The 24699-nt window shown below is 42.6% G+C and overlaps 1 protein-coding gene across 3 annotated transcripts in view; it reads left to right on the forward strand.

Moving 5' to 3' along the window:
- Positions 1 to 4351: 4351 nt before the first annotated feature.
- LOC119179561 (uncharacterized) overlaps positions 4352 to 24699 on the forward strand; it is a 93621-nt gene continuing 73273 nt past the window's right edge. For 2 of the 3 annotated variants that reach the window (XM_075869140.1, XM_075869142.1), the window contains exons 1-5: positions 4352 to 6999; positions 12699 to 12725; positions 15249 to 15275; positions 18084 to 18122; positions 19663 to 19785. In XM_075869140.1, coding sequence (XP_075725255.1) covers positions 6945 to 6999; positions 12699 to 12725; positions 15249 to 15275; positions 18084 to 18122; positions 19663 to 19785 — 271 coding nt within the window. In that variant the 5' untranslated portion in view covers positions 4352 to 6944. The remainder of the gene's footprint in view (positions 7000 to 12698; positions 12726 to 15248; positions 15276 to 18083; positions 18123 to 19662; positions 19786 to 24699) is intronic. The other variant, XM_075869141.1, reaches the window with a different exon arrangement.

Genomic DNA, 24699 nt, shown 5'->3' on the forward strand with positions numbered 1-24699 from the left:
CATACAAGAGCCAGACACACCGTAGAGTGCAAACCCAGACAGGAGAAAGGGCGCTGCCTCCTCCCCAAAGAGAGTATTGGGTTGGGTTGGGCAGTCTGAACATTGAACTTGAGGAAAGAAGACGTGTGTTTATTTGTACGTTTGCGTGTAATACAGTTATTTTTTCATTGTACCCCAAACACGTGTGGACCTCATTCACTTGGAACTAGTTAATCAGTTTAAAGCTAGGTCACAGGAGCCACCGGCTCCCTCAAAGTTGTGAAAAAAGCAATTTTACTTACATGAGCACATAACTTTACTGGTGCTGTTATTTCAACCCACACCTTTTTTCTTCATAGTAAAACCCTTAGCCACTACAGTAGATACTCGTTTTATCGATATTTTCTACTGTTTTCACATTAATGCACGTCAACAAGCCCACAGAAGATAGTGTTATTTTACCTGACATAAAAAATCATAGAATTCATTTGAGCGGTGCCAATGGTGATCTTTCAATACCCACTCAGACATGAAGCCCAGTAGTTTCCAAATTCTACATTCACTTTGCAAAATACATTCGCCAAGGTCTTAGGAATAGCTCGAAATTTAAAAAAAAGGACTAGTAGCAAAGACGTATACGTTCTCACTATACATGATAACTATACAAATATCTTGAATTTCATTAAAAATGAGTGAAGGCTTCTTGTTTTCTACATATTTACATTTTATTATTAGGCTAAGAACAAAATTTAAGAAATCAAACAAACACAAGCATAGTATATTTATATCTACATATACGTGTTTATAAGGAGAATCAAAGAAAGAAAATACAGTATGCTTCATATATTGCGATAAGCTGGGTGCTTATATAGCCCCGCGTTTATTCACTCTTGAGCAGCGTGTTTTACAGCTAAAGATGTTATGAGATCACAACTAGTGTAGCATGGGCCATAGTTTTTCGCCACCACTGGCGGCGTCCGTAAGAACTACCACTCGAAATCAGAAAAAATAGTATACAAAAAGCATCATGGACACAGTGGGATTCAACTGCGCGCCTGCTGTGTGCCAGCCCAGCACTCAACCACAACGCCCCGCGGATGCTTAGAACCCCGTGTAAAACTGACCTTAGCTAGGCTTGAGTTCGGGAAAGGAATCGCATTAATACACTAAAGCGCTTCAGAGCAGCACAGTAGCAAACAGGCGTCGCACAACGTCGTTTGCGTAACGAGCGGGTTGTCCAATGTTACAACCCACTACTAAATCTTCAGGCATAATTCTTCATCGTCTTCAACAACAGCAAGAAAATCACACAAAATTTCTTTCATGTGCGTAACGGTTTGACGAAGAATGATCAAGGATGGCATAGTGAATGCGCTTGAATTTGACAAAATTTATGATTTATTGCGTGGTGGGTAATCTGGAAGTGTGTTAATAGCAGAAACCTAAAGTGTTCTTGAAAGACTCCGAAAGGCCGCTCTTCAAGTTTTCGCTGTGACTGTACTTCACGTACCGCGCAGCCCTGGTGATTTTTTCATTGGTGATAACAATTCACAATCTGCGAGAGGCATCACAAAACCAATGACCGGCTACACAAATAATATATATGCATACCGTAGCTGGTGTACCATCCGGTAGGCGCTCACCATTATTGGAGACTATCATTGCCGTGGCACCATCATTGGCACCACTGATACCGTCCAGGGCTGCACCATGTACACACATAGCATGAGAATATTTAGCTTGGGACCAATGGAGTATTGATTGTACCGAACAAAACACCATAACACGCCTTCTTTAATGTGACGATTGTCAAAGTTCTACAACCAGTCAAGAAGCTGTAGGCTTAGTAAGCTCTCAAAACAATTTCACTTCATTTTGCTTTCATGAAGATTTCGGAGAGTAGCAGAATTTTACTGCCAATAAGGACTGTCAGCATAAGAAAAGTACATACGTCATATCCCAGTAGCCTAACAGCTACGATAAGGACCCCCACAATATAATGTAAGCAGTTGTAGTACGTGTGTCTGGGTGGGAAGAAAGAAGATCTTTGAGCGCTTTTTTTGGTACAATGACTCCAGTACTGTGACATTAGGAATGAACGTATAGCAGGATATCACTCCAGCGAAAGTAGGGAGAACAATAAGAAAACGAGAGAAAAAAACATAGTTGTCATGAAATTTATTTGAAAAAAAAAGAGTGCATCGAAGAAAAGCCAAGCGACATCAGTCTATTGTACTACGTGACACCTGAAATATCAATTGGAAAGCTGGAATAAAACCAAGTTCCTCAAGTATTGATGCAGCAAGAGCAATGTCAGCTATTGGAGCAGAGTTAAGGTACACCAAATCTCGTTGCATTAGAAAACGTAATGCATGCACTTCGGTGGCCACACGTTTTACTTGCAGACATCGCAAAGGATTGTCGAACACATGTCAGGCACTAAAGCGCTCGTCTACTTGACAATAAGCAATCAAAATGACAACAAAGAATGGGAGCGAAGGAGTTCGTTGACACCTTATAGCTCTTCAAGTTTCGTGCCGACTAGCTTTACAAATCACCCTTTAAAGCACTCTTCGCTTTGAAATGTGAAAACTTGAGCATGTCGGTGAGATATTGAAATATCACAACAGTCACTTGTATCACATCGGCGCTTTGTTGATGATGATTATGATGAATCCACAGTCATGGCTTGTACCCATTCAGGGGGATCAGCCAAGAATTATTAACATAATTCAGTGAGAGTTTTTTTCCCAATACAATATTGCTACCCCCTACCAGGAAAAAAAGGAGAAGACACCCTAGGTAGAATGAAAGGAGTGCAATAATTGTTTGTCCCTCGTTCCGATCAGACAATGCATTCGTTACCTTGAATAGAAGTTAGCATGGTTAAAGAAAGCTCCTGTTTATGTTAGAATATTTCTGCAGGAATAATGATCACGCAATATAAAGTTTATTTTTTAGTTTCATTAAGGTACTTGCAAACTGCATCAAAACCTTTCTCGCGGCTGAAGCCCAGATCCGAAGCACCAAATGAAAGTATACTTTCTATTGTGAGGTTTAGCCCCAGGCTAGCAAGTGGGATAAATAAATTTTTTTTCTGGGCAATTTGTATTGGTGACATGATAAAAAATAGTGCTTTATTGTTTCTGACTGCGAACAAAAGTTGCGTAGTGGTGATATCGCCAGATCAACCCTATGTGAATAGAAATACAACAGGGGGGACAGGATATCGAAATCTGGTTATTATGTTTTCAAACTGTCTCGTAGGACGCCTATGAATGTTTCACGAAACTATTAGTGAGTAATTTTGGTGTTGAGATTATTGCTTTCGTAGCATTTGCACGAAGCGAAAGTTTTTTCTTTTTTGTCGCAGTTAGAGTGGCCACTTTGGGAAGGACTGATAGTACTGGACCTTCCAAAGCTGCTCGAGCTAGAGAGTCGGTGATTTTATTTACTTTGAAGCTGCAATGACCAAGTAGCCATACTAATTTCAGTTGCTGCAGCTGAAGAGGGACTAGCCTAAGGAGCGTCTTTAAGGCCATCGATTTTGTCTATGCCTTAATAGACGTACATACTGACAGGGAATCAGTGATTATGATCACGTTATAGACATACAAAGGCAGCTTTCACAGTGCGAGAACTATTGTCAACAGTTCAGCTTGAAAAACGGGGGTGAAACCCGGTAGTCTTAATGAAAAGGCCAGTAAAGTAAATGCGAGTATATACCTACACCTGCCTTTTCATCCATTGCTGAAGCATCTGTGGCTATTACATCATTCGTTTCTTCGTGTGCAAAATGGTCCGGCAGTCGGCTATTTAAGACCTTATAGGATTGTAATTTGGGTTTAGAGGAGAAAATCTTTTCAAATTCTATCTTAAGATTCTGAATTGAAACCTGCACCGCAATCACATCTCAAATTTTTACATTTATCCTATCTAGTTGTTTCTGGACAAAAGTAATCTAAGGTGTTCGAAACCATGGCCAATGGGCGAGAAAAAATGTGTCTGGGCCATTTATAAAATCCCATTCAGATTGTCTTGCTGCATAGCTATAAAATTTCAGAAATGTCTGTACCGTTAGGATACGAAAACGCTGTGTGTGTTACCTTGGTCAGTCTTTGTTTGTTGAGCAGCTTGAGTTGTTCTAGTATTCAACTCTGTCGCACGTTCGTGCTTTCATTCGATATAAAAAAGTAATTCATTCTATAAACTGAACTTCTTTCTCTACGTTTTCTTTCACTTTCTGAATGTTTGCCATTTTGTCAAACACATCACCTTCGCGCGCACGCACTGCAATAAAACGTGGCAGTATCTGTCAGAGAGACGATGATTCGTAACACGCTGGTTAAAATTGAATTGGACGAACGTAGCCACTGCTAGCGCTGGCGGCGTATGGCAGTGATGGACTGTGATGTGATGATTATTTCAAGTAGATTTCTAGCTACTATACTTGTAGTAGGTGTTTTAAGGGAGTTTAAACAGAGCTGTATAAGTACACTCGACCAGCTTAAGATGTGACTCTTCCACGCGTTCAGCTTGTGTGCCACGCTTTTTGGGGCCATTTTTTGAGAGAAACCATGCTTGAGTGAATGTTTGGTATTGGTTTGTCAGGTAAATACTAGGCTATTCCAAACGTTCTATGCAATATACGGACGTACGTGCTACACGAACCTAATGGTCATATAGCTACCATGAAAACAAAGCTGTACAATGTTTACCATATGTCTGCTCCATTGAAGTCATCTGCCCTCCATTAACGACTTAAACTCTCCTTGCCCCATCCAAGCAATTTCTGCGACGTTTCTTTAGTAACTTTATCTCGGATAGTTAGACTACAGTAAAACTGATGCTTTGGGGAGTTAGTAGGTATTCGTGGTGAAATTCGCAATGTGGCATGCACAGTGACACTTGTTATCCTCTTTTTTATGCGCCTATTATAAGTGGACCCAACACATTTCAGCATTAATAAGAATATCGAGATTAAATGTATAGCGTCTAGAAATACGTTTTAAGGACCTCAATTGTGCATTACAGACATATAATAAAATGCGAAAATACATAGCACAAAAAGAAGTTAGAGAAGAAGTGCTTTTTCTTGCTTAAAGTTCTCTTGTGACGTGTCTTTCTGCATTCAGTTGTTTCGATTCTCACGTCAAGAAAGACGTTAAAGATCTGGCGACAACTCAGTAGAATCTATTTCGACATCTCGCGACTCGACACCCATCACAAGCGTTAACAACATTGACGACTGAAAGATAGACAAACAGAAGCAGCAGTCCCTGACGCTCGACGCGGGATAGCTTATCTTTAACTCTTCATAAAATAAGAAAAAAAAAGAGTACGAAAGTAGCTGAATGTTATGGACGGTTCTTAATCGGGAATATCAGTTCTATCTGTTCTTCTTCAGCCATTTTTTACCACGAAAGTGTTCTATGCCAGGGTACACCAAAGCTTCATTGACGTATTTTTGTCACGGAAGCGGCCTCCAAAATACGCATATCCAAGAATAAGTATGGGTTAGAGCGCCTAAAGCAAACACTCATAAACTACGCCAGAAAATCTGCCATTGTCATTAAAGCACAAACCGTACAATCACTGCATATTGCCAGTTTGAACATATTCAGCTGAAACATGCAGAATTTTAAAGGAACAATATACTTCAAAAGTTGGACGTCATCTAGAACTTAACGGAACACAAGTAACATTAGGAAATCGGAGGACGTGACAAAAGGTCCCAAAGCAAACAAGCATTTCAAATATTCTAGTTGGAAGAATGCGAAACGAATTTACCTATGTGGGCCACGTAATGCTCAAAACAAATGACCAGTGGACACAAGAGCAACAGAAAACGTACCAAATGTTATGGAAGGCAGTAGAGGTGGTCAGACAGTTTGATGCAGTGAAAAAATAATAGTGCTACTAAAGAATAGAATGAGTTCACACTTCATAAGGGAGACTGGTGATTAACAGAAGAAGCCTTCTTCCAGCGGTTAATTAGAGCAGTGTGAAAATCAAGCAACGTTTGAAGGTGAAGCCTTAAATGCCTATGCAATGGCAAAAACCGACCACCGGTGGCGTTGCAAAACTTATGATAACCTGATCACTTCAGCCTATAACATAAGCAAGGTACCTAAACTGTGAAAGTTTCTGATGTCCTCAAAATTTTGCCATGGTTGCCCCACTGGGACCTAACTAGACATCACATCATGACGACATTTCATTGCATCCTCACTTGGTCAATGATGCGCTCATCCCAGACGCCTTCCAAGACCACGTTAAGCTTCCAATGCTTATAAGCCTGGAGGATATGCGAAACTATGTTCGCACAAGAATTCTCACAATAGGAAGGGGTCAATTAAGTGACGTTGGATGAAGGATGTCTTGCATTCATTCTAATGTGAAAAACAATACGAAGATCACTTTGACCTTCAAGCCGTGCTACGATGATGCGTAGGAGTCCGTGTGACTTTTGTGTTTCTGCAACTGTTCGTTTACTTAAGCATACAATAAAGCTGAATGCTATAGGTCAATGCGCACGAAAATTTAGCTTTTTGTGCAGACTTCACTGTGCGATGGAGTGTTTCATGCTGAACCAAATACAGAAAATAGACGATTGGTGTTCGTCATATTCTTCAGTGACGAAAAAAAAAACAATTGAGTGTCCATTCGTTTCACTCCTAGGGGAATTGCGAACTTTGTCAGCCGCGTGAAGATTAGTCGGGTCGGCAAAAATACAAAACACTGCTTACTATATGTGAGCAAAATAATGCTAAATAACACACTATTTTCAGAAGACTGAAATGAATGATTCAAAGAGTACTTTTCATTTGAACTATGAAGAAGCTCAAACTTTATACAAGACAGAAAGTCTAAGCCTGAGTTCTGAATAAAACAGAGATAGTGCGTCTGTACGATATATAGCCACGTCTTTAAGCAGTTTTTTACGTTCTTTTTCAAACAGTTACATGTGCAAGGGAGCAATGAATATGTGCTGGTATTTGTTTCTTCTTATTGCAGTAGGTAAGTTTTTAACAATAATATAACTAGTATGTTTTGCTTCTAACCGAACCGTGCCGCATGTGGTGTTTAAAAGAATGGCAATTGAACTTTTGTGAATATGTTATGTGAAACCTTTCCTAGGGCAGCACTTTAATACCTCTACGGTTTGTTGCAGAGACAGAATTTTTAAACTTTTCGCGACCGTCGACGTTTGTAGTCATGGGATTTTCTAACGAATTGAGAATTGACGGATGTACTTTTTGTCGGCAAAACAGTGATTGAACGTAGAAAAAATAAGTATATTCGTGGGTGTTTCTTTTATGCGAGATCATTTCTCCTCCATGGTGTATCAATAGATCGCATGCCTGCCCCTCTTTCTTTCTCTAGCTCTCGGTTGCCTTAATTGCCGCATCTGATTACTGCATGTCGGAACTAACACGAGAAAGGTCCCACCCTGACAGCGGTCACTTTTCGAACTCATTTATTAATATGGCGCTGCACCCGCTGCGCGGCCCAGTGCCCAATTCTTCCTCCTTGACGAACGCTGCATCCTGAGGCGCTACAGGGCCCCCCCCCCCCCCCTAGCGCTTTGCGCGATCGAGAACATATGTACAAATAGAAAGATGAAAAGAGACTATATACATGAATTACAGTCCGCAAAGTGTCCGTTTGGAAAGTCCAGGTTGTCAACGAAAAAAAAAAGAACGTTGCGTGTCTCACAGTTCCGGTGGGCGACACTGGGAGCCACGAAGTGGGCGAGGTGCATGCCAAACAGATCTGGTAGCCAGCATTGACGCGACATGCCGAGGCTCTTGTGGCCGCGAGCATCGGTGGCACTACCGGTTGCCTTTCAGATAATACTTTAGTGAAAATGGGGCAGAGCGTGATGATGTCTCGTGAGGGCAAGTGTCGCAAGTGTTGCATGAAAGCTGTAGGCACGAGCGTTGTTGAGAATTTGACGCTGTCTGCATGAGGTGCGGGAGTGAGCACGCTGGTCGATGGTCCTTGAAACGGCATGCCGGAAGAAAGGCTCTGCGTTGCACACTGTGGTTTCCGACGGGCTGTAGATACGTCGGCGGACAAGTGCGTTGAACAGCAACGGGCTGGTGGCACGAGTGCAAGGTGTACGTGAATAGCAGCAACGCTGGTACATCTCTCGCGTGTGCTGAAGGAAAAAGCCGCGGACTCGAGCAGCACTGATCAAAGCCGCTGCTTCATCGAATGTCATGCGGAACGTGCTGATTGGTTTCAAGCTCTTCCGCGCTGTCCTCAGAGATGGCCGGCAGCAAGCCGGGATCCGCAGCACACTTGGACTGTACCAGACCATGGCACGCCACGTATGTGGCTACGTCACCACCTATGGTAGCCGCCACAGGCGCTCTTGGGATTGGGATGATATGCTGGCCACATGATTGCGTAGCCGGGGAGTAACAATCGGGTAAGTTCGCCATGGGCATAACTGGAACGTCCTTCGCAGTCGTTGCCATGCTGGCGGTAGCTCTGCTGCTGGCGTGGAAGACGGCAGCTTGTTCGGTTATGGTGCCGCACGTGGTGTCGGTGAAGAGGTTACAGGTAGCACTGGCTTGGGTGTCGCACACGGCGTCAGTAGGCGCGAAAATCGTCGTGTTCACCGAAGTGTCCACAGGCGCCAACCAGTCAACCAAAAGCGTTGCTTCGGGCGTTGTGTGCAGCGATACGCTAGCGGAGTCGGTTGTGGTAAGAAGGTCGTTTACCTCGTTGCTGTTGCGCAGCGCTGGAAGGGATGAGGTCGAGGGGAACCGCGAGGAAGGCTTCATCAGCGTAGATGAAGAAGCACCTTCCTTGTGGTCTGTCTTTTGTCGGAGGTGGTGTTCAGCGCCGCAAAATCGTAGGACGGCATCCCGTAGTCCGTCATAGGGGCGGAACGTACGGGGTAGTACAAGGTCAAGTGTAATGAAGCGTTGGCCGTATGTGCGAATGGCGGAATTGTTGATCGCTCAGAGCGGGCAGGCCTGTTCGTTGCGATGGCGATCTGCACACGTGGGCAAGATTACGCTAACCTGGGTTCCTGTGTCGACTAGGAAGCAACCACCAGTGATCGTATCAAAAACATAGAAAAGACGGCATGATTTTCGACCAGTACCACTTGCCACCATCAGTGGAAGGTCGTCGCATTTCTCGACCAGGAGCATGAGTGAGTGCACTTGCGAACAGAGGCGCCAAATCACCGGTGGTACCAGCACACGGTTGAGGATGAGACGTCACGCCGCGCTTTGGTTGGCCGAAGTACCGGAGAACGTGGGGGCGTCGAGGGGCGACTGTGTATTTGGAACCTGGATGAAGGTCGACAATTCGCAGGTACAAAGTCATCGAGGCGCCTGGCAAGGGCGACTAAATGGTTCTCGATGCTCGCGAGTGCCGGGTCTGCCGCGGTGGCCGGTGGCAGTGTGGTAAGGGCACTGAGGCTATGTGCCCGCGAGTAGTCCGCCACTCGGCCAGCCATTTCAGCGAGTGTGTCTGCAGGGACATCTCCTGCAGCCACGAGTACCGAGACCATGCTCTGCGGTAAGCGCTGGAGGAACAAGTCACGTAACAGCTTCTCCTCTTGAGGGGTGGAGGGGCCACCGAGAAGGTGGCGCATGCGTGGCAGGAGCTGTGATGGCCGACGTTCACCGAGCTCTGTAGACGTGATGAGCTGTTGAAGTGTGCGGTGTTCGGACTTTGTTTTGCGGGAAATGACAGCGGCCTTCAACGTGTCGTAGGATTGGCAGGGTGCGGTGACGCTAAAATATAAGCTAAGTCGCCGGCTACGTCCGGAGGTAAGCAGGACACCAGATGCCAGTACCTGGTCTGTTGGCTGGTGATTTGCCGTAGACGGAAGTGCGCCTCGACCTGCAGAAACCTTGTGCTGGGGCTGTTGAGCCAAAATGGTGGGAGGTCGACATGTTGAATCGCAGCGACTGCCGCACTGCAAGGTCTGGCGTCTTCTTGGGCGTCAGGACCGGTAGAATTGGTGGCAGACCGGTGGGATCCATGCGGGATGATACGGCTGTGTGTTCTTTATCGGGTCACCATTATCTGTCGGAGCTAACACGAGAAAGATTGAAAGATCCCGCCCTGACAGCGTTCACTTTTCGAACTCATTTTTTATTGTCACGCTGCACCCACTGCGCCGCCCAATGACCACTTCTTCCTTGACGAGCGCCGCATTCTGAGGCGCTACATGCACTTGTGATGATGACGACGATGATGATGAAGGTGATGATGATGATGACGATGATGACCTCTGATTGATGGCGCTCACCCACAGAGGGGGATGGGCCAAGAATCAGGTGGCAGGATACTTAAATGAAACTTAAACGAAAATAAAGTCAATCTGAAAAGTAGTTTAGAAACAACAATACCAATAAACGAAAATGTTTGCTGAGCAAGCGGTCAAACCATTTCTAGTTTTTGACAGACAGAGCTACGAATTATAAACGAAAGATCTGAAAAGGTTAGGGTTCACTAGCACCATAATCTTTTAGTTGCGTTGATGTAATCAAACACAGTGGAGCATATATCCCTGTGGCAGTAACCAAATGAAATTCCGCCAAGTGATAAAATTGTAAAATGGCCCTTGTAGTGTCCTTTGCAGCGAAGGCTGTTGTGATATCACAACAAGGGTACCGTAGTTGACCACTGCCGCGACCGCTGTCCGTGACAAATATAGCTGGAAAAAAAAACAAAACAATAATAAACCTTTTCTTGAGTTGCGGTACTTCTGCTTGCAAGCGTAAACTCTAAAGACTAATTTAAATATCTCATCCCCCTACGTTTCTCAATTTTTTTAGTTTAGTCTGGAAGGAAATGTTCTTGCGGTAACATAAAAATAGCAGTCTTGCTTATTTTACTTACGCCACTCACCCATGAGCATCTTGCCAACAGGCTGTTTGTTGTCCTTGTATATAAAGTTAAAAAGAAAACCTGAAACAGAGGAAATTTTTTCCAGGTCAAGAAACTGAGCATTTATCAAGGCAGCTGGCGTAATTCCCCGTCATTCACAAAACACTTGCACAGAATAATAGTAAAATGTTTCATTTGGTCTGACAGCAGATGTTTTCTTTTCCTTAGTAGCAGATGAATTTTTCAGGTAGAGTTGATTTGTGCAAATGCACCTCTTCTGCGTGATAGAGCACATTGCGGCTAATTTATGTTTTAGTTGTTGCTTTGGACCACTAAATATTCTGAATTTTTGTGTTGCGAAGCTGTTCTAGCTCTAAAAAAAATTGCCAATAGTCACCCAAAACTGCCATCATGACCAATCGCTACGTGCTCTTTTCGTCCGCTTCTGAATTTTTTTACTTCACTTTTGGAACCCGTGCGCCAAAGTGTTCAGCGTATCTCAAGCGGGTGCGTGAAAGAGCGAAAGAGATGTGCGGGAAGTGAAAGAGAGAGAAACATGAAAAACAAGTCCTCACGATTTGGGAGGTTTCGAGCCTGCGTATCCGCGATTTGAAGGCCAGCGTCCTAAGAACTATGCTATCCAGGCAGCTCACAGAATATATAGTAAAGTTTTCGTGGCTGGGTTAAAATGAAAATAAAAAAGATGAATAAAGAACGATACGGGGAAAAACAAGCGCTGGCGTTTTCTCGTATTGTTCTTTATCCATCGATTTTGTTTCATTGTAGCGCGCCAATCATTTACTTTACGTACAACGAGCTGACCTGTGTTCCGGCTCTTCTCACAGATCACAACTTAGGCTTCTTCAGTGTCGTATAGGAAGCGAGTAGAAAAGGGAAGTGAGAGTGGGTGGAGAAATATGAGTGTGAGGACGCAGGAAAAGAGGAACTATGTAGTTAAGCAGGGGAATTAAGAGAAATAAATCAAAATAAATGCACAGACAGAGATAAATAAATGGGAACCTCAAAGAGGAAACGAGCGAGAAATAGAGAAGTGACACAAAAGTGACACAAAAAAAAAGTACCAGAAATAAGTGCAGAAATAAAAAGAAATAGAAAGAAACGAATAGAAAGAAAATGATGCAAAAATCAAGAAAGAACAATAAATAAACGGAGTAAAAAGGACACAATAACAGAGAGAGGTGAAAAAAGATGACATGGCAAACTAGAAAAAACAACGAGAAAAGTGATAGAAGAAGGCCATCTAGTTTCGCACTTCCTCTAGGCTTGGCATCACTAGTGCAAAAACACCCGGTCAGCTCCGCCCTCTTTTTAAGCTACGGCTCAAGCTACGCTTATGTTGCTTCTAGAAGCTCTTAACAATTTTGAACCCCTGAAAGAGCTCCAATATTGTGAAAATACTGCTTTTTTATTACTCGATCTATATAACCACCTTCGAAACATAAGTGATGACGACAAATCATGTTGCTAAAGACTTTTCAAAAGAAACTAACCACATAGACCCAAATGCATATAATGAAATTCTAATAACACGGAGTTCTTGCATCAAGCCTAGCGTGAATATATTTCTGTAATAGAAAAAATACGAAATAATAAATTATTTTGTGTTGCTTCTAGTAAATGCATATATGCACGCTACGCTTGATGGAAAACACTTGTTAGTCTTATATATATTCATATCCAAAACTTTGCTCACAAAATGGGTTTCTTCTCCTTCTATATATAGTTGCAAATAATAGTTATACCACGTCTGCAGTATTTTTGTTATTTATCGTCACTTTTATATGTAGAAGGTTTATTGCTTCACATGTTAAAACATGTCTCATCATCCATTACAGCGCCCTCGCAGGAAAAAGCGACAAATGGTTAGTCCTTATTTATACAGAATTATTTTGATTGAAATTTACAATTACAAATTATTTGGTGTGTTCATGGAAAACAATTCCAAAAGAAGTATTATTATATGAATACATCATTTTACTTTGATAGGTCAAACCAAAATAATCACAACAATCTAGTGGCATACACACCTTCTTAGATTGGTTAAGAACTGCCACAGTTCGCCGTTTATTACTATATTTATTACGCCTAACGCACAACTTAGAACACTTGTACCAAAGAGAACGTCTACGCTAAACGTATGTCTTGACCATGAGTGAATGCATTATTAACTCCTATGGGTGCGGGCGTCGCGATAACAAACTGAAACAGGAGAAAACTCACGCCTAGAACGCTTAGCTTTTTACCGACATCACAATCGTGGCAAGTATTCACAAGTTCTTTGCTAAATTATTCTGATAACAGTGCGTCACTCTTAAATCTGCATCATTGGAGTAGGTACAGCATATTGAACTACTCATAAAACAACTATGAAAAGTACGCGAAAAAGCGACAAGTACACAGAAGAAACATGCACTGCACTTGTGCATGTGCATTCTGTGTCTGTCTTTTTTCACACTTTTTGTTGTTATAGAGTACCAAATCACCCAGCGTTCAGTCCTCATAATAATATCTGAAGTATATAGATTGCCTCACTTATTCACCACTTGATTTTGATATGATGATGATTTTCATTTTGTATTACGAACCTATATTTACCAGTGGGATTCCGAAGATAAAAAAAAACCTATTGCGGCAAGAAGAATCTAGCTCGTGTCGAGTACTAAGTGGCTCATAGGACCTAAGAAATAAAACTTTATGAATGCGAAGCATTTCTTAGCGAAATTTGCTGACTTTGAGCGTATCTATCTATCTATCTATCTATCTATCTATCTATCTATCTATCTATCTATCTATCTATCTATCTATCTATCTATCTATCTATCTATCTATCTATCTATCTATCTATCTATCTATCTATCTATCTATCTATCTATCTATCTATCTATCCGCTTACGTTTGGGTGTTCTCGCGGTCATCCCATTAACATGGCATGAACTTGGCATGAACCCACGGGCAGGTATGTGCCGCTGAAATGCGTGCATGTGCCACAGGTGATTGACACTAAGTATCTACCTAGGAGTGACGAGAACACACAGGCAAGTTTAACGTGCGAGCGTTAAGAAGTACTCGACGTCGGCAGCATTGACCCCACGAATGCAAAGAATAAATGTCCGGGTGCCAGTTGAAATTGAATCCAAGCATTCTACGTGACAATGAAGCATTTTACCACATAGCTACGACAGTTTTCAGAACTACTATTCGAATAGACGCTTATCTTCTTGAAACGTCAACAGTGGTTGCAGTGCTGCCTACCAAATTTTATAAACATTACATATGTACGTTTTTGGCACAGCCGTCACTTCGAGTTAACGCCAATTATTGTTAGTTGCCATGCGCTGAAGTTGATCGATGTAGCAGGGTCGTGGGCCAGCATCCTCGCAAGCATCAGCGCTTCATATCACCTTCTTGTGTTACTAATAAGCGTGCTACTGTTGGCAATGTTGCGCAAGCGCAAAAAAACTGGTTATACAAACATCTGCAACTCTTTGATTGATTGATCGATTTGTGGGGTTTAACGTCCCAAAACCACCAGATGATTATGAGAGACGCTGTAGTGGAGGGCTCCGGAAATTTCGACCACCTGGGGTTCTTTAACATGCACCCAAAGCTGAGCACACGGGCCTACAACATTTCCGCCTCCACCGGAAATGCAGCCACCGCAGCCGGGATTCGACCTCGCGACCTGCGGGTCAGCAGCCGAGTACCTTAGCCACTAGACCACCGCGGGAGGGCATCTACAACTCTTTAACATTTGTCTGTGCGTGCAACATTTGTACATGTATATACCATGATTTTAGGATGTGTCGCTCAATCGAAAAAAAAAAATGCAACATGGTCACCTTACCTCCAGATGCTTTGAATATTGTCGATTCCCAGGCATACGTGGGATCTGCCAAATTTTTATTCCTGCGGAACGTGCTGCTACGTAGTTCAACGTAGCGGCTGCTTAGACAAGCCTAGTGGCCTTTATGCATGCTAGCTCAACAGCTGTGACGTGATCGTGGGAGTTGAATTGCGAAGCATTTCCCACTCCTCTATGATGAAGCTCGACTCCATAGTTTGTTCTCAGAAGGTGGCGAGACAGTCACATGCGCATATTCGCAGACCAAGATTTTTAATGTGTCCACTACAAAATTTTAAATGAGTCATATGGAACTTGGCCTATGATTGTTTATTGATTGTGAGAAACAAAATGCCTAATAGATGTCACTTTTGGCGAACAAAGTTAGCACCTAACAATCTATTTATTTATAGCAATGCCAATGTATTGAACGATCTTTGTAGTTAATGTGTAGTGAAAGTTATTTTGTAGCCTTGAAATAAAATGTTCGCAGAAGATGTTGCGCTCATTTGTTGAAGTACTTTCTCATGCGCATGTTTTGCAGGTACCTCGAAGTTTCCTAATCCACCTCGTGAGTTTGTGTTCCACATTGACGACAAGTTCTGGTGTTTCAACAACCAAGATTTGGCCGAAGTTTCGCGTTATAAGTATTAGGGAGTTTTAGAGAACCGTTTGCAGGCACTGCGGGCGTTGCGGGCGTTGCGGGCATTCCGGGCGTAGCGGGCGCCATATGAGCTTTAGAATAACGTTTGCCCTGCTGCAAAACGTGTGGCACGATCGCAGCAACACCGTAGCCTCGAAACCAGCCTTTGCGGGCCACATGCGGCCCGTGATCGCAGCACGCTATTTCGGATTTTCTGTGCGCGGGCTGTGAACGCAAACGCCGACTCGCGTTAAAACGCGTGCGCCGTGGCAGCGAGCGCACCGCAAGGGCTTGCGGTGCGCTATTTTAAAACTCCCCATTAACACAACAATTAACGCATAACCTGTGCATTTCAATAACATACTGCAGTACATCACTGTCATTACAAAGTGCAACATTACGGTTAAATTAATCTATACCCTTTCAAAATATAGGCAGGGTTGCTTCGCAATTCAAAGCTGCGCAAACGTCCTTTCTTGGGCAATTTTCCCATAAAAAAGTATGTGCGTGTATTTAGGACAGATAGACAAAAAACGAAAAGCAGGAAGGATGATTGCGTAGTCATAATAGGTCAATAAGCTTACAACACTTCTTGTGCCGTTTCAGTTTATTACCTCCGTATATGTAATGCAATAGACGAGGAACTAAAAGAGGGAAAGATGATTGCGTAGTCGTAATAGGTCAATGAGTTTACAGCACTTCTTGTGCTGTTTCAGTTTGTTACCTTGAGTATATGCGATGAAAATAATGCGTAGGAAAAAAGAGGATAACACTTCACAAAATTCGACACTATAATTAAGTATGCGCACCATAAATCTTGTATTGTAGAGATGATATCACTATAGTTGTTGACAAAGCAGATCGGCGTAACTCTTTTTTGTTTCACGAGACGTGTTAAGATAATTCATACCAAACTTAATTTTCCGCTCAACTAGCACATTACTAGGCACATTAAGAGGGGTTTTAGATATCTACTTTAAAACAGGGCGAATGTCTGATATAATAGAGAATAATAGTGTAGAGTCACTCAACTCACGACAAACCTTGATGTTTCACAACGCACTCAAGTGCTATCAAAATGTTACAGGACGAAGTTTTTCTCTATAGCCATATTGATTACATGACATAGACTGTGGCATTCTCAACAAAGAGCACCAAAAATTACACGAGGATGTCTTGTGAATCTTGCGTAAGTAATGGAAAAGTTTGGGCTTTCATGCATCTGTCGATTCACAGGCCAATATAATTGTGTTTTTATGTTACTAGTTTTTCAGGTGCTGAAACCTGCCTGAAGTGTTTAGGAAACTGGCGACCTTTTCGCTGTTACATCATTATCATTTACCTTATTCGCAATGTGGCAATAGCTTACGTTAGACGTTGTCCTTCTTATCATTCTCTCAGGTGTTTAAATGCAAGCAACCACGTTTTAGACGTGCTTTCCCAGCCGCTTGAATATCTTCATAAGTTTTGATTAGGCATCGAAAACATAAGATTTAATTAGGCATCACATGAACACCGCGTCATGCAAACCTGGACATTTCTAATATAGTCTTTGTGTTCTCCCGGTCACCCTGTTAACATCCCGTGTCCCGAAATTCGCACCACATCAGCGCAGAAGGAATACTCTTGACAACGTGAGCAAAGTAGGGTTCCGGTCTAGTTGGTTTGCCATGACTGAAAAACTGCGTTGCAGTTAATGCAAAGTACAAAGTTGAAGAGAAAACATGAAATGAAGTGGACAATACAAGCGCAGACTATCAATTGAATTTATTGAAAAAATTAAAGCTATTAGCCCACGACCAACGCCTAAAGACATTTCAGCAAGATTGCTGCTCCCACCTCCACACTTTCATTGTAAACCAATTTTTCCCTCTCATGGAAGTCCTCTTACCATCAAGTTTTTTCAATAGATTCAGTTGATAGCACTTTTATTGTGCACTTTTTTCACGCCATCTCCGTAACATTGTATTTCGAACTACCTGTAGCACAGTTTTTTAATTGCACTATTTGACAATTGATTGCATGACTATCGCGTTGAGAATGTCAAGTACACAGTTAAATGCACTGAAGTGTCTTTGGGCTCCCGTGGTCGTGTCGCAAACTAGCCAGATACCTAAATTTGCATGACGCGACGCTTGTGCATGATCGACATCGACAGTGAGTTAAGACAAGCGCATGATGAAATACACACCCAGTACTATGAAACAAACATGACAGGGTGCCATCATGATGTCATGGGGTTCGTTTCGTTTCCTCGCGAGCATCAATGTAGCGCAAATTAGCACCAAAGCGTGATGAATAAGAATGCCACTCGATGGCATGAACGTTCGTAGCGCACATGTAATCTGTTTAATAATAAAAAGAACACCAATGGCTTGAGACAAACTTTGTGAAGCCATCTCACTCGCGTCGTTAGCATAATACATACAATAATGTACATGCATACGCGGCAAATGAGCAAATAAAATAGCATGTCATCAGCTCTGTGGCTGTACTTGTCCTTAAGCCAGACAATGTGATATCAGGATATCCCCATTTACTTACTGTTTCGTGAATGTTCCTGTTGTAAATGTTCTGGCCATAATAACCACTTAGCTTATTTTATATTGGGTTAGTGCAATTGAATTACGTTTGTGTGAAATTCCAATATTTCTAGTCATGAAGTATTGTTACATCTATTTGCCAACTATGACAATGTACTTGTACAACTCAATACATATCGTGTTTTTTTTAAAGCGGCACCTGGATGCAGTGATGTGAATGGGCAAAGTCCAGGTGAGTTTCTCAGTGCGCTGCACACTCAATACATGTGCAGTCGAACCCAATTTTAACAATATTCTTTACAAGAACGTCTGGCCACTGCATGTTCATGATAAAGTGTAACACAATGCAAAATGTTTAAAATAAAAACACATATATATGATATGTATTAAAAAGAATTCAAGCCACCGGGCCCCTACACAAACCCCAGAAACCATTGCTTGCTCATAGGGTTTCTTGGTTTGTTGTTCCTCAGAGTCTTGGCGCGACCCACTATGGGGAATCGACCATGAAGCGGACGGTGCCTCATTTGTGAGATAGAATTGTTGTACCAGCTGGGTTATTTACATAGGCATATTTAAACAAATAACCAATTGGTAAATGGTAGATTAGAAATGAGATAAATAGAGGTAATAAAACCAAGCAAAGTAATATTGTTGAAAATTAAGTGAGTTAATGCCTCAACTTAACAATCTATTCGTTTTGTGGCCTTTAGAAAATCGCATATGGCCTCGCAAATGTTCCTGTGGCTAAATTCCTTTTCAGTTGTTCCAAAGTAGAGGACCACCGAAAGGGATAAATTTAGAGCCAACCTACGGAGAGGTTCTTCTAACAGTCTCTTCCTTTGATTTGTATATAACCTGCAAGTTAAGAGGAAATGATGAAGGGATTTACTCTCGTTGCAGTGCAGGCATAGGGGAGACTGCGCCAGACCAGACCTGTGTAGATAAAAAAATTAGAGGTGTGCTTTAAAATTTAAGTGTGCTTAAAGGTTTAAGTGTGTTTTAGGCCAAATGTCGCGTTGGGGACCTTTTTGTTTTGAAAAAAGTATAGTGAACTAATTTACAACAACGATGCGCTCATCGACGTAGACCTGTTCGCCTGTTTACGTTCCGGTTCTGACCGGTGACACGACATCAGCTGTAGCCGGACTTCCAGCAACGGCAAGCTACTATTTGTGGAGCCCTGGATATTTTAAAGCAGCGCTTTGCCAAAAGCGACGTTATTCTGCAGGCTTACAAGCAGTGACCCAGCAAAGTGGGACCCGCCCAGTTTCAACAACGACATTTGGCACAGGTTTTGGGGGTGTTGCCGGTAGTACTTGGTTTTTAGACTGTTGCAACTGACGCATCCGATACAGCTGAGGCACTTTCTATTGACTTTCTGGCTGGCGCTAGGGCTGTTACAGAGTAATGCAAAAAAATAAACATGCTCTGACCGACAATGGTTCTTTCAGAAGGCATTATAATTTGGAAAGACGCATGCGTATTTCCTGTGACACATTAACTTTTATGCTTGGAGCACTTACTGACAGCAGGCTTTTTTTGACATCCCTGTTTCTTCCATTTTAACAACTTAACCATTGCACAATAAAAGAAATTTCACGTTTAGAGAGCTGACAGCGCAAAAACCATTTCTGCCCGTGGAATGGTTGCAATCATGTGAACCAGCCTTTTCTAGAGCTGAGTGGGAGCAGATAAAAACCACTGCTACTCTTACTTTTGCTTCACCCTTAGTAGAACTTGTTTTTTTTTTTTGCTTGATTCTCTGCCAGCTACAGCCACACCATCAACGTCGAACACATCGTTAACCATGACCACTCCGTCAACCACGACCACACAGGCAACCACAACCACATCATCATCCACGACCACATCGTCAACGACCACCACCCAAGGTAAGCGCAGAACGAAACATGACTACTACAATCGACTTTCGATCATTCGTACTTGGCTTTCAAGTCACAGACACTTTATGTAGTACACGACATTAAATAGTGCAGAACAAATTTTTTATCGTGTTTCTAAAAACCAACACCACTAAGTGCAGCATGGCTCTGCGATCTTTTATAAGAAGAGATGTAGTAGCTGCGCATAGTTTTACTTTACGTATTCGGCTAATACCTCCCGAAGTTGGCAAGTCAGAATGGCACAAGAGATATAATGGCGTATGTCTCGTGTCGTCCCTTTTCTGAGACAGCTTTACGATTGAATGAATGCGTGGTCCTGGAAAAACAAGGCTCTATTTTCTGCAGCCCTTGCGAAACATGGCTCAGCGCCTTATAGTGTATGGAAGGAGGGTGGATGTAAAAGAATATAAAAAGGATATAGATAGATAAAGAAATAGGAAAGGCAAGTGGCAAAAAAGAGGGAGATAGTAAAGTTGGGAGCTTGTCAAAGAAGTCCGAGGACGAGGAAGGAGTGGGGAAGAAACATTCACAATTGTAATGCCACCGACTCTCTACTGAGGCGAAACAAGGCTGTATTGATGCTAGTAATATCTGGGTTTTTACGTCCCCAAAATAAGATACCATCAATAGGGATGCTCATCTGGTGTTCTTCAACGTGCAATGCAGACCTCCAGCACTACGAATATACTGAAATGTGACCACCGCAGCTAGAATCCGACCCACGATCTTCGGGACAACAACTCATTGCGCTGCCCCGCCACGGTGGTCTAGTGGCTAAGGTACTCGGCTGCTGACCTGCAGGTCGCAAGTTCGAATCCCGGCTGCGGCAGCTGCATTTACAATGGAGGCGGAAATGTTGTAGGCCCGTGCACTCAGATTTGGGTGCACGTTGAAGAACCCCAGGTGGTCGAAATTTCCGGAGCCCTCCACTGCGGCGTCTCTCATAATCATATGGTGGTTTTGGGACGTTAAATCCCTCATATCCATCAGTCAGCTGAGTACGCTAATCACTGATCCAGAGTGGCGGACAAGCCTTTGGTAAAACACACTGCGCAAAGAACTTTATCGCTAGCATTTTTACAGTGAAAGCTGTTATGAGATCACATTTCGGGTCACGCCCAGTTGTTGTCCACCACCGCCGCCGCCGCTGGTATCCGTAACCACAAGGCGCAATGCACCAATGACACATGGAGGCTTGAACCAGGGTTCCGCTGGGTCCATCCCAATATTCTACCAATTACTTACACCAATGCATGCGTTGTGAAACTTGCTTTGGGCTGGCACGACCTAGCCCAATGGCACAGTGGGGCTTGAACTCGGGTCCACTGAGTGCCAGCCTAGTATTCTACCACTGAGCGACACTGGTGCTTGTGACTTGTTGTAAATCTTGCTTTAGGCAGGCTTGATGTCGGGAAAGCTATCGCGTTAATACGACTTATATTGCGTTTCACAACAGCGAAAGAACAACCAGTCGTCGCACAATGCGATTAGCGTAAAGATTGGGCCGACCAATGCTCCAAACCATCACAAAAGCTTGTCCTTGTTTCCCTATTAACTGTGGCGCATAACCACTTCAGCCATAATTCTTCATTATCGTCAGCCACTGCATGGACAGTCGGCACACAATTCCTTGCAAGTGTTAAGCGTATACTGCGCTTCTCAGGAGAATGATGAAAAATAGCATAACGAATGCCGGCCTGCTACCCAAAAGTTTATTGTTAATGCCCTTGTAGGTACCAAGCTAGTGTGCTTGCAGTAGTTACCCAATGAGAAGTCATGAGAAGAGGAGAAGAAGAAGAGCAAGAGTGTTTTGTAGAGACTACTTTATCAAACATTAAAGAATTACCTAAACATGATAGAGGAATGGCTTGAAAAAATTCGAATGTATTTAAAAGTAAACAAAAGCGTGCTTCTAGCGTTCTCCTTCAGCGATCCTGCCAACATCCATCTGATGTATAGCACAGAGCAGATTACCCAAGTGGATTCACTCAAATACTTAGGCATCATATATAACAGCTTGTTAAATTGGAAAAGCCACATCGATCACATTGCGTCCAAAGCAACACGAGCCATGGGGTGGTTACGCAAGCTCAGCAACAGAAAAACGGGGTTGCGAACAAATACATTGGTAATGATCTATAAAATGCACATGCGTCCTATCATGGAATTCGGCTGTACCTTATTTTGAGGCAGTGCGACTTATAAAATGAGAGCGCTAATACTATTAGAAAATGAAGCTTTACGACTGTGCCTTGGACTGCCCAAGTTTGTTGCTAATAATGCGCTAGACATGGAAGCGCATCTACCATCATTGTTGAATAGATTCAAAATGCCTACTATCCAAACTATACACTTTGCCCCGGAGAGAGTCGTTTTATGCTTTTAATAAAGAGCCATGCTTATTTTTTGAAACTCGGTGGTTGCGATTCCACTGCCCACAGATCATGTTCGTTCAAGAGCTGCTGGAACCACTGAACGTCAAAATCAAACATATTTTCCAAGCAAGTAACATTAATTTAGATTTTCAGATAGAATTTGAGAATATTTATCCCTCTAACGCAAAGCAAATGCCATTTCATTATTTATAGGATCGACTTCAAGATTACTTGGCACCCGTGAACATGAACAACATAATTGCGACTGATGCATCCGTAATAAATGAAAAGGCTGGGGCAGGCATTTTCTCACGTTCCCTTGACTGGTCCTTTTCGGTTAGACTTCCAGATTACACACCAATATTCATAGCAGAATTATTTCCTATTGTACTGGCACTATGAAAACTTCCTTTGGGCGAATCGGAATCAGGCGTAATTAGATTCTTTTTTAGTATGTGCTGCTCTCTCTTCAGAAGCCAACTTAACACTTATGCAAATGTTTCGACAACTCATACCGACAAACTTGCAAAAACTGCAGCTCTTATGGGTACAAGGCCATCGTGGCATATATCTCAATGAGATGGCGGATGCACTAGCCACAGTATCTCTTAGCGGTCCCCTTACCCCGATTTTGCCTGATAAGGCTTACGCGACAGTAATAAGGTTTAAAAACCTCTGTTTGCATGAATTGAACTGCTACTCATTGGAAAAATTTCAAGATTTCGCACATGTAAGATGATGCTGGAATAGACAGTGGTGCGCAACACGGCGATTGGAAGTTACTTATACAAGATTGCGTTGTAGAATTCCGCAGCTAAATTATTATTTGCATATAGCCGGTCTAAAGGCGTCACCTTTATGTCAGGTTGCCGAAGAAATGGAAACGATAGATCACTTCTTTTAATTCTGTCACCGGTATTCTTATCAGCGGAAAAGATACCTGGTAGCTCCACCTGAAAAATTAGGATTATAATTAAATGTGACAGTGATTTTATCACTTGGTAGCATTAAATTTCGTTATAGCCACCGGGACATCTGCTCTGTGGTATTTGACTACATAATTGAAACAAAGTGATTGCCATGTTAAAGTGCCTATATATATATATATATATATATATATATATATATATATATATATATGTGTGTGTGTGTGTGTGTGTGTGTGTGTGTGTGTGTTTGTGTGTGTGTGTGTGTGTGTGTGTGTGTGTGTGTGTGTGTGTGTGTGTGTGTGTGTGTGTGTGTGTGTGTGTGTGTGTGTGTGTGTGTGTGTGTGTGTGTGTGTGTGTGTGTGTGTAAGAATAACTTCGGTTGCCGCAGGGTTACAAATATGAAAGTAGATGCGCTTTCACATAACAACTGTTTATTCTGCCGACGTTTTGACGGGAGCCCCGTCTTCCGTCTTTTTCAAGGCATTGAAAAAGACGGGGCTCCCGTCGCAACGTCGGCAGAATAAACAGTTGTCATGTGAAAGTGCATCTACTTTCATATATATATATATATATATATATATATATATATATATATATATATATATATATATATATATATATATATATATATATATATATGTATGTATGTATTTATATATATATATATATATATATGTATGTATGTATTTATATATATATATATATATATATATAATATTCGTTTTAGACTCATCATTATTCAAATCGCACCTGATAGCCTGCATCGATCCCTGCTCAGATATGCTCCTTTTTCAATTTTTGGTTTTTCTTTTATATAATTCTTTTCAGTCCAAAATTACTTTGTGTTTGTAAAACCATAAGTCTTTACTTAAAGATCCTGCCACCCGGTTCTTGGCCGATCCCCCTTTGTGGGTGTGCGCCAGAGTACGAAGGATGATCATCATCATCATCTCGAAAAAGTCACTCTTCTAGCTTTCGCTGTGATTGTGCTGCTCCTACCGCGCAGGCCTGGTGATTTCTAACAGTGTTTTATGCCGAGGTCCACCACGGTTCCGATGACGTATTTTTGTTACGTATATGACTTTGTAAAATATGTGCAACAGACTGTCATGTAGAAAAAAAGATATGTGTATGCTCTGCCAAGTGGCGTCGAACCAGCGACCTCTCGTGCAGCATCTCGCGGCCCTAACTAATACGCCCCAGTGCACATATAGCCAAGAGTACTAACAGCAAGCCATTTATATACACCAGATACTATTTTGCAGTCCTTGGAGCTTCGCAGATTCAGTGAGTTTTCGTCATCAGTAGTGATACGACGCGACAAGCGCGCGTAGGGCCCGCTCTCAAGGTAGATCGCCTCTAGCGTTTTGAAGAGTGCCGCCCACACGCGAAGCGGGATCTCTCCTGCGTGCGCGCTCATCAGACTCGTGTTGCGAGTTGCACGAAGGTCAATTCACTCGATGCCGCAGCCGCACTTACGAGAGAAGCACGGTGCTCATACACATAGATATGAGAACTGTGGCAGTTGTTCGCCCTTGTCTTGTGTCTACTTGTGCTTTAGTTGCGTGCGCCTTTCTATCTGTTTCTACAGGGCGCTT

This window comes from Rhipicephalus microplus, chromosome 7 (assembly GCF_043290135.1).
Source record: "Rhipicephalus microplus isolate Deutch F79 chromosome 7, USDA_Rmic, whole genome shotgun sequence".
Lineage (NCBI taxonomy): Eukaryota > Metazoa > Arthropoda > Arachnida > Ixodida > Ixodidae > Rhipicephalus > Rhipicephalus microplus.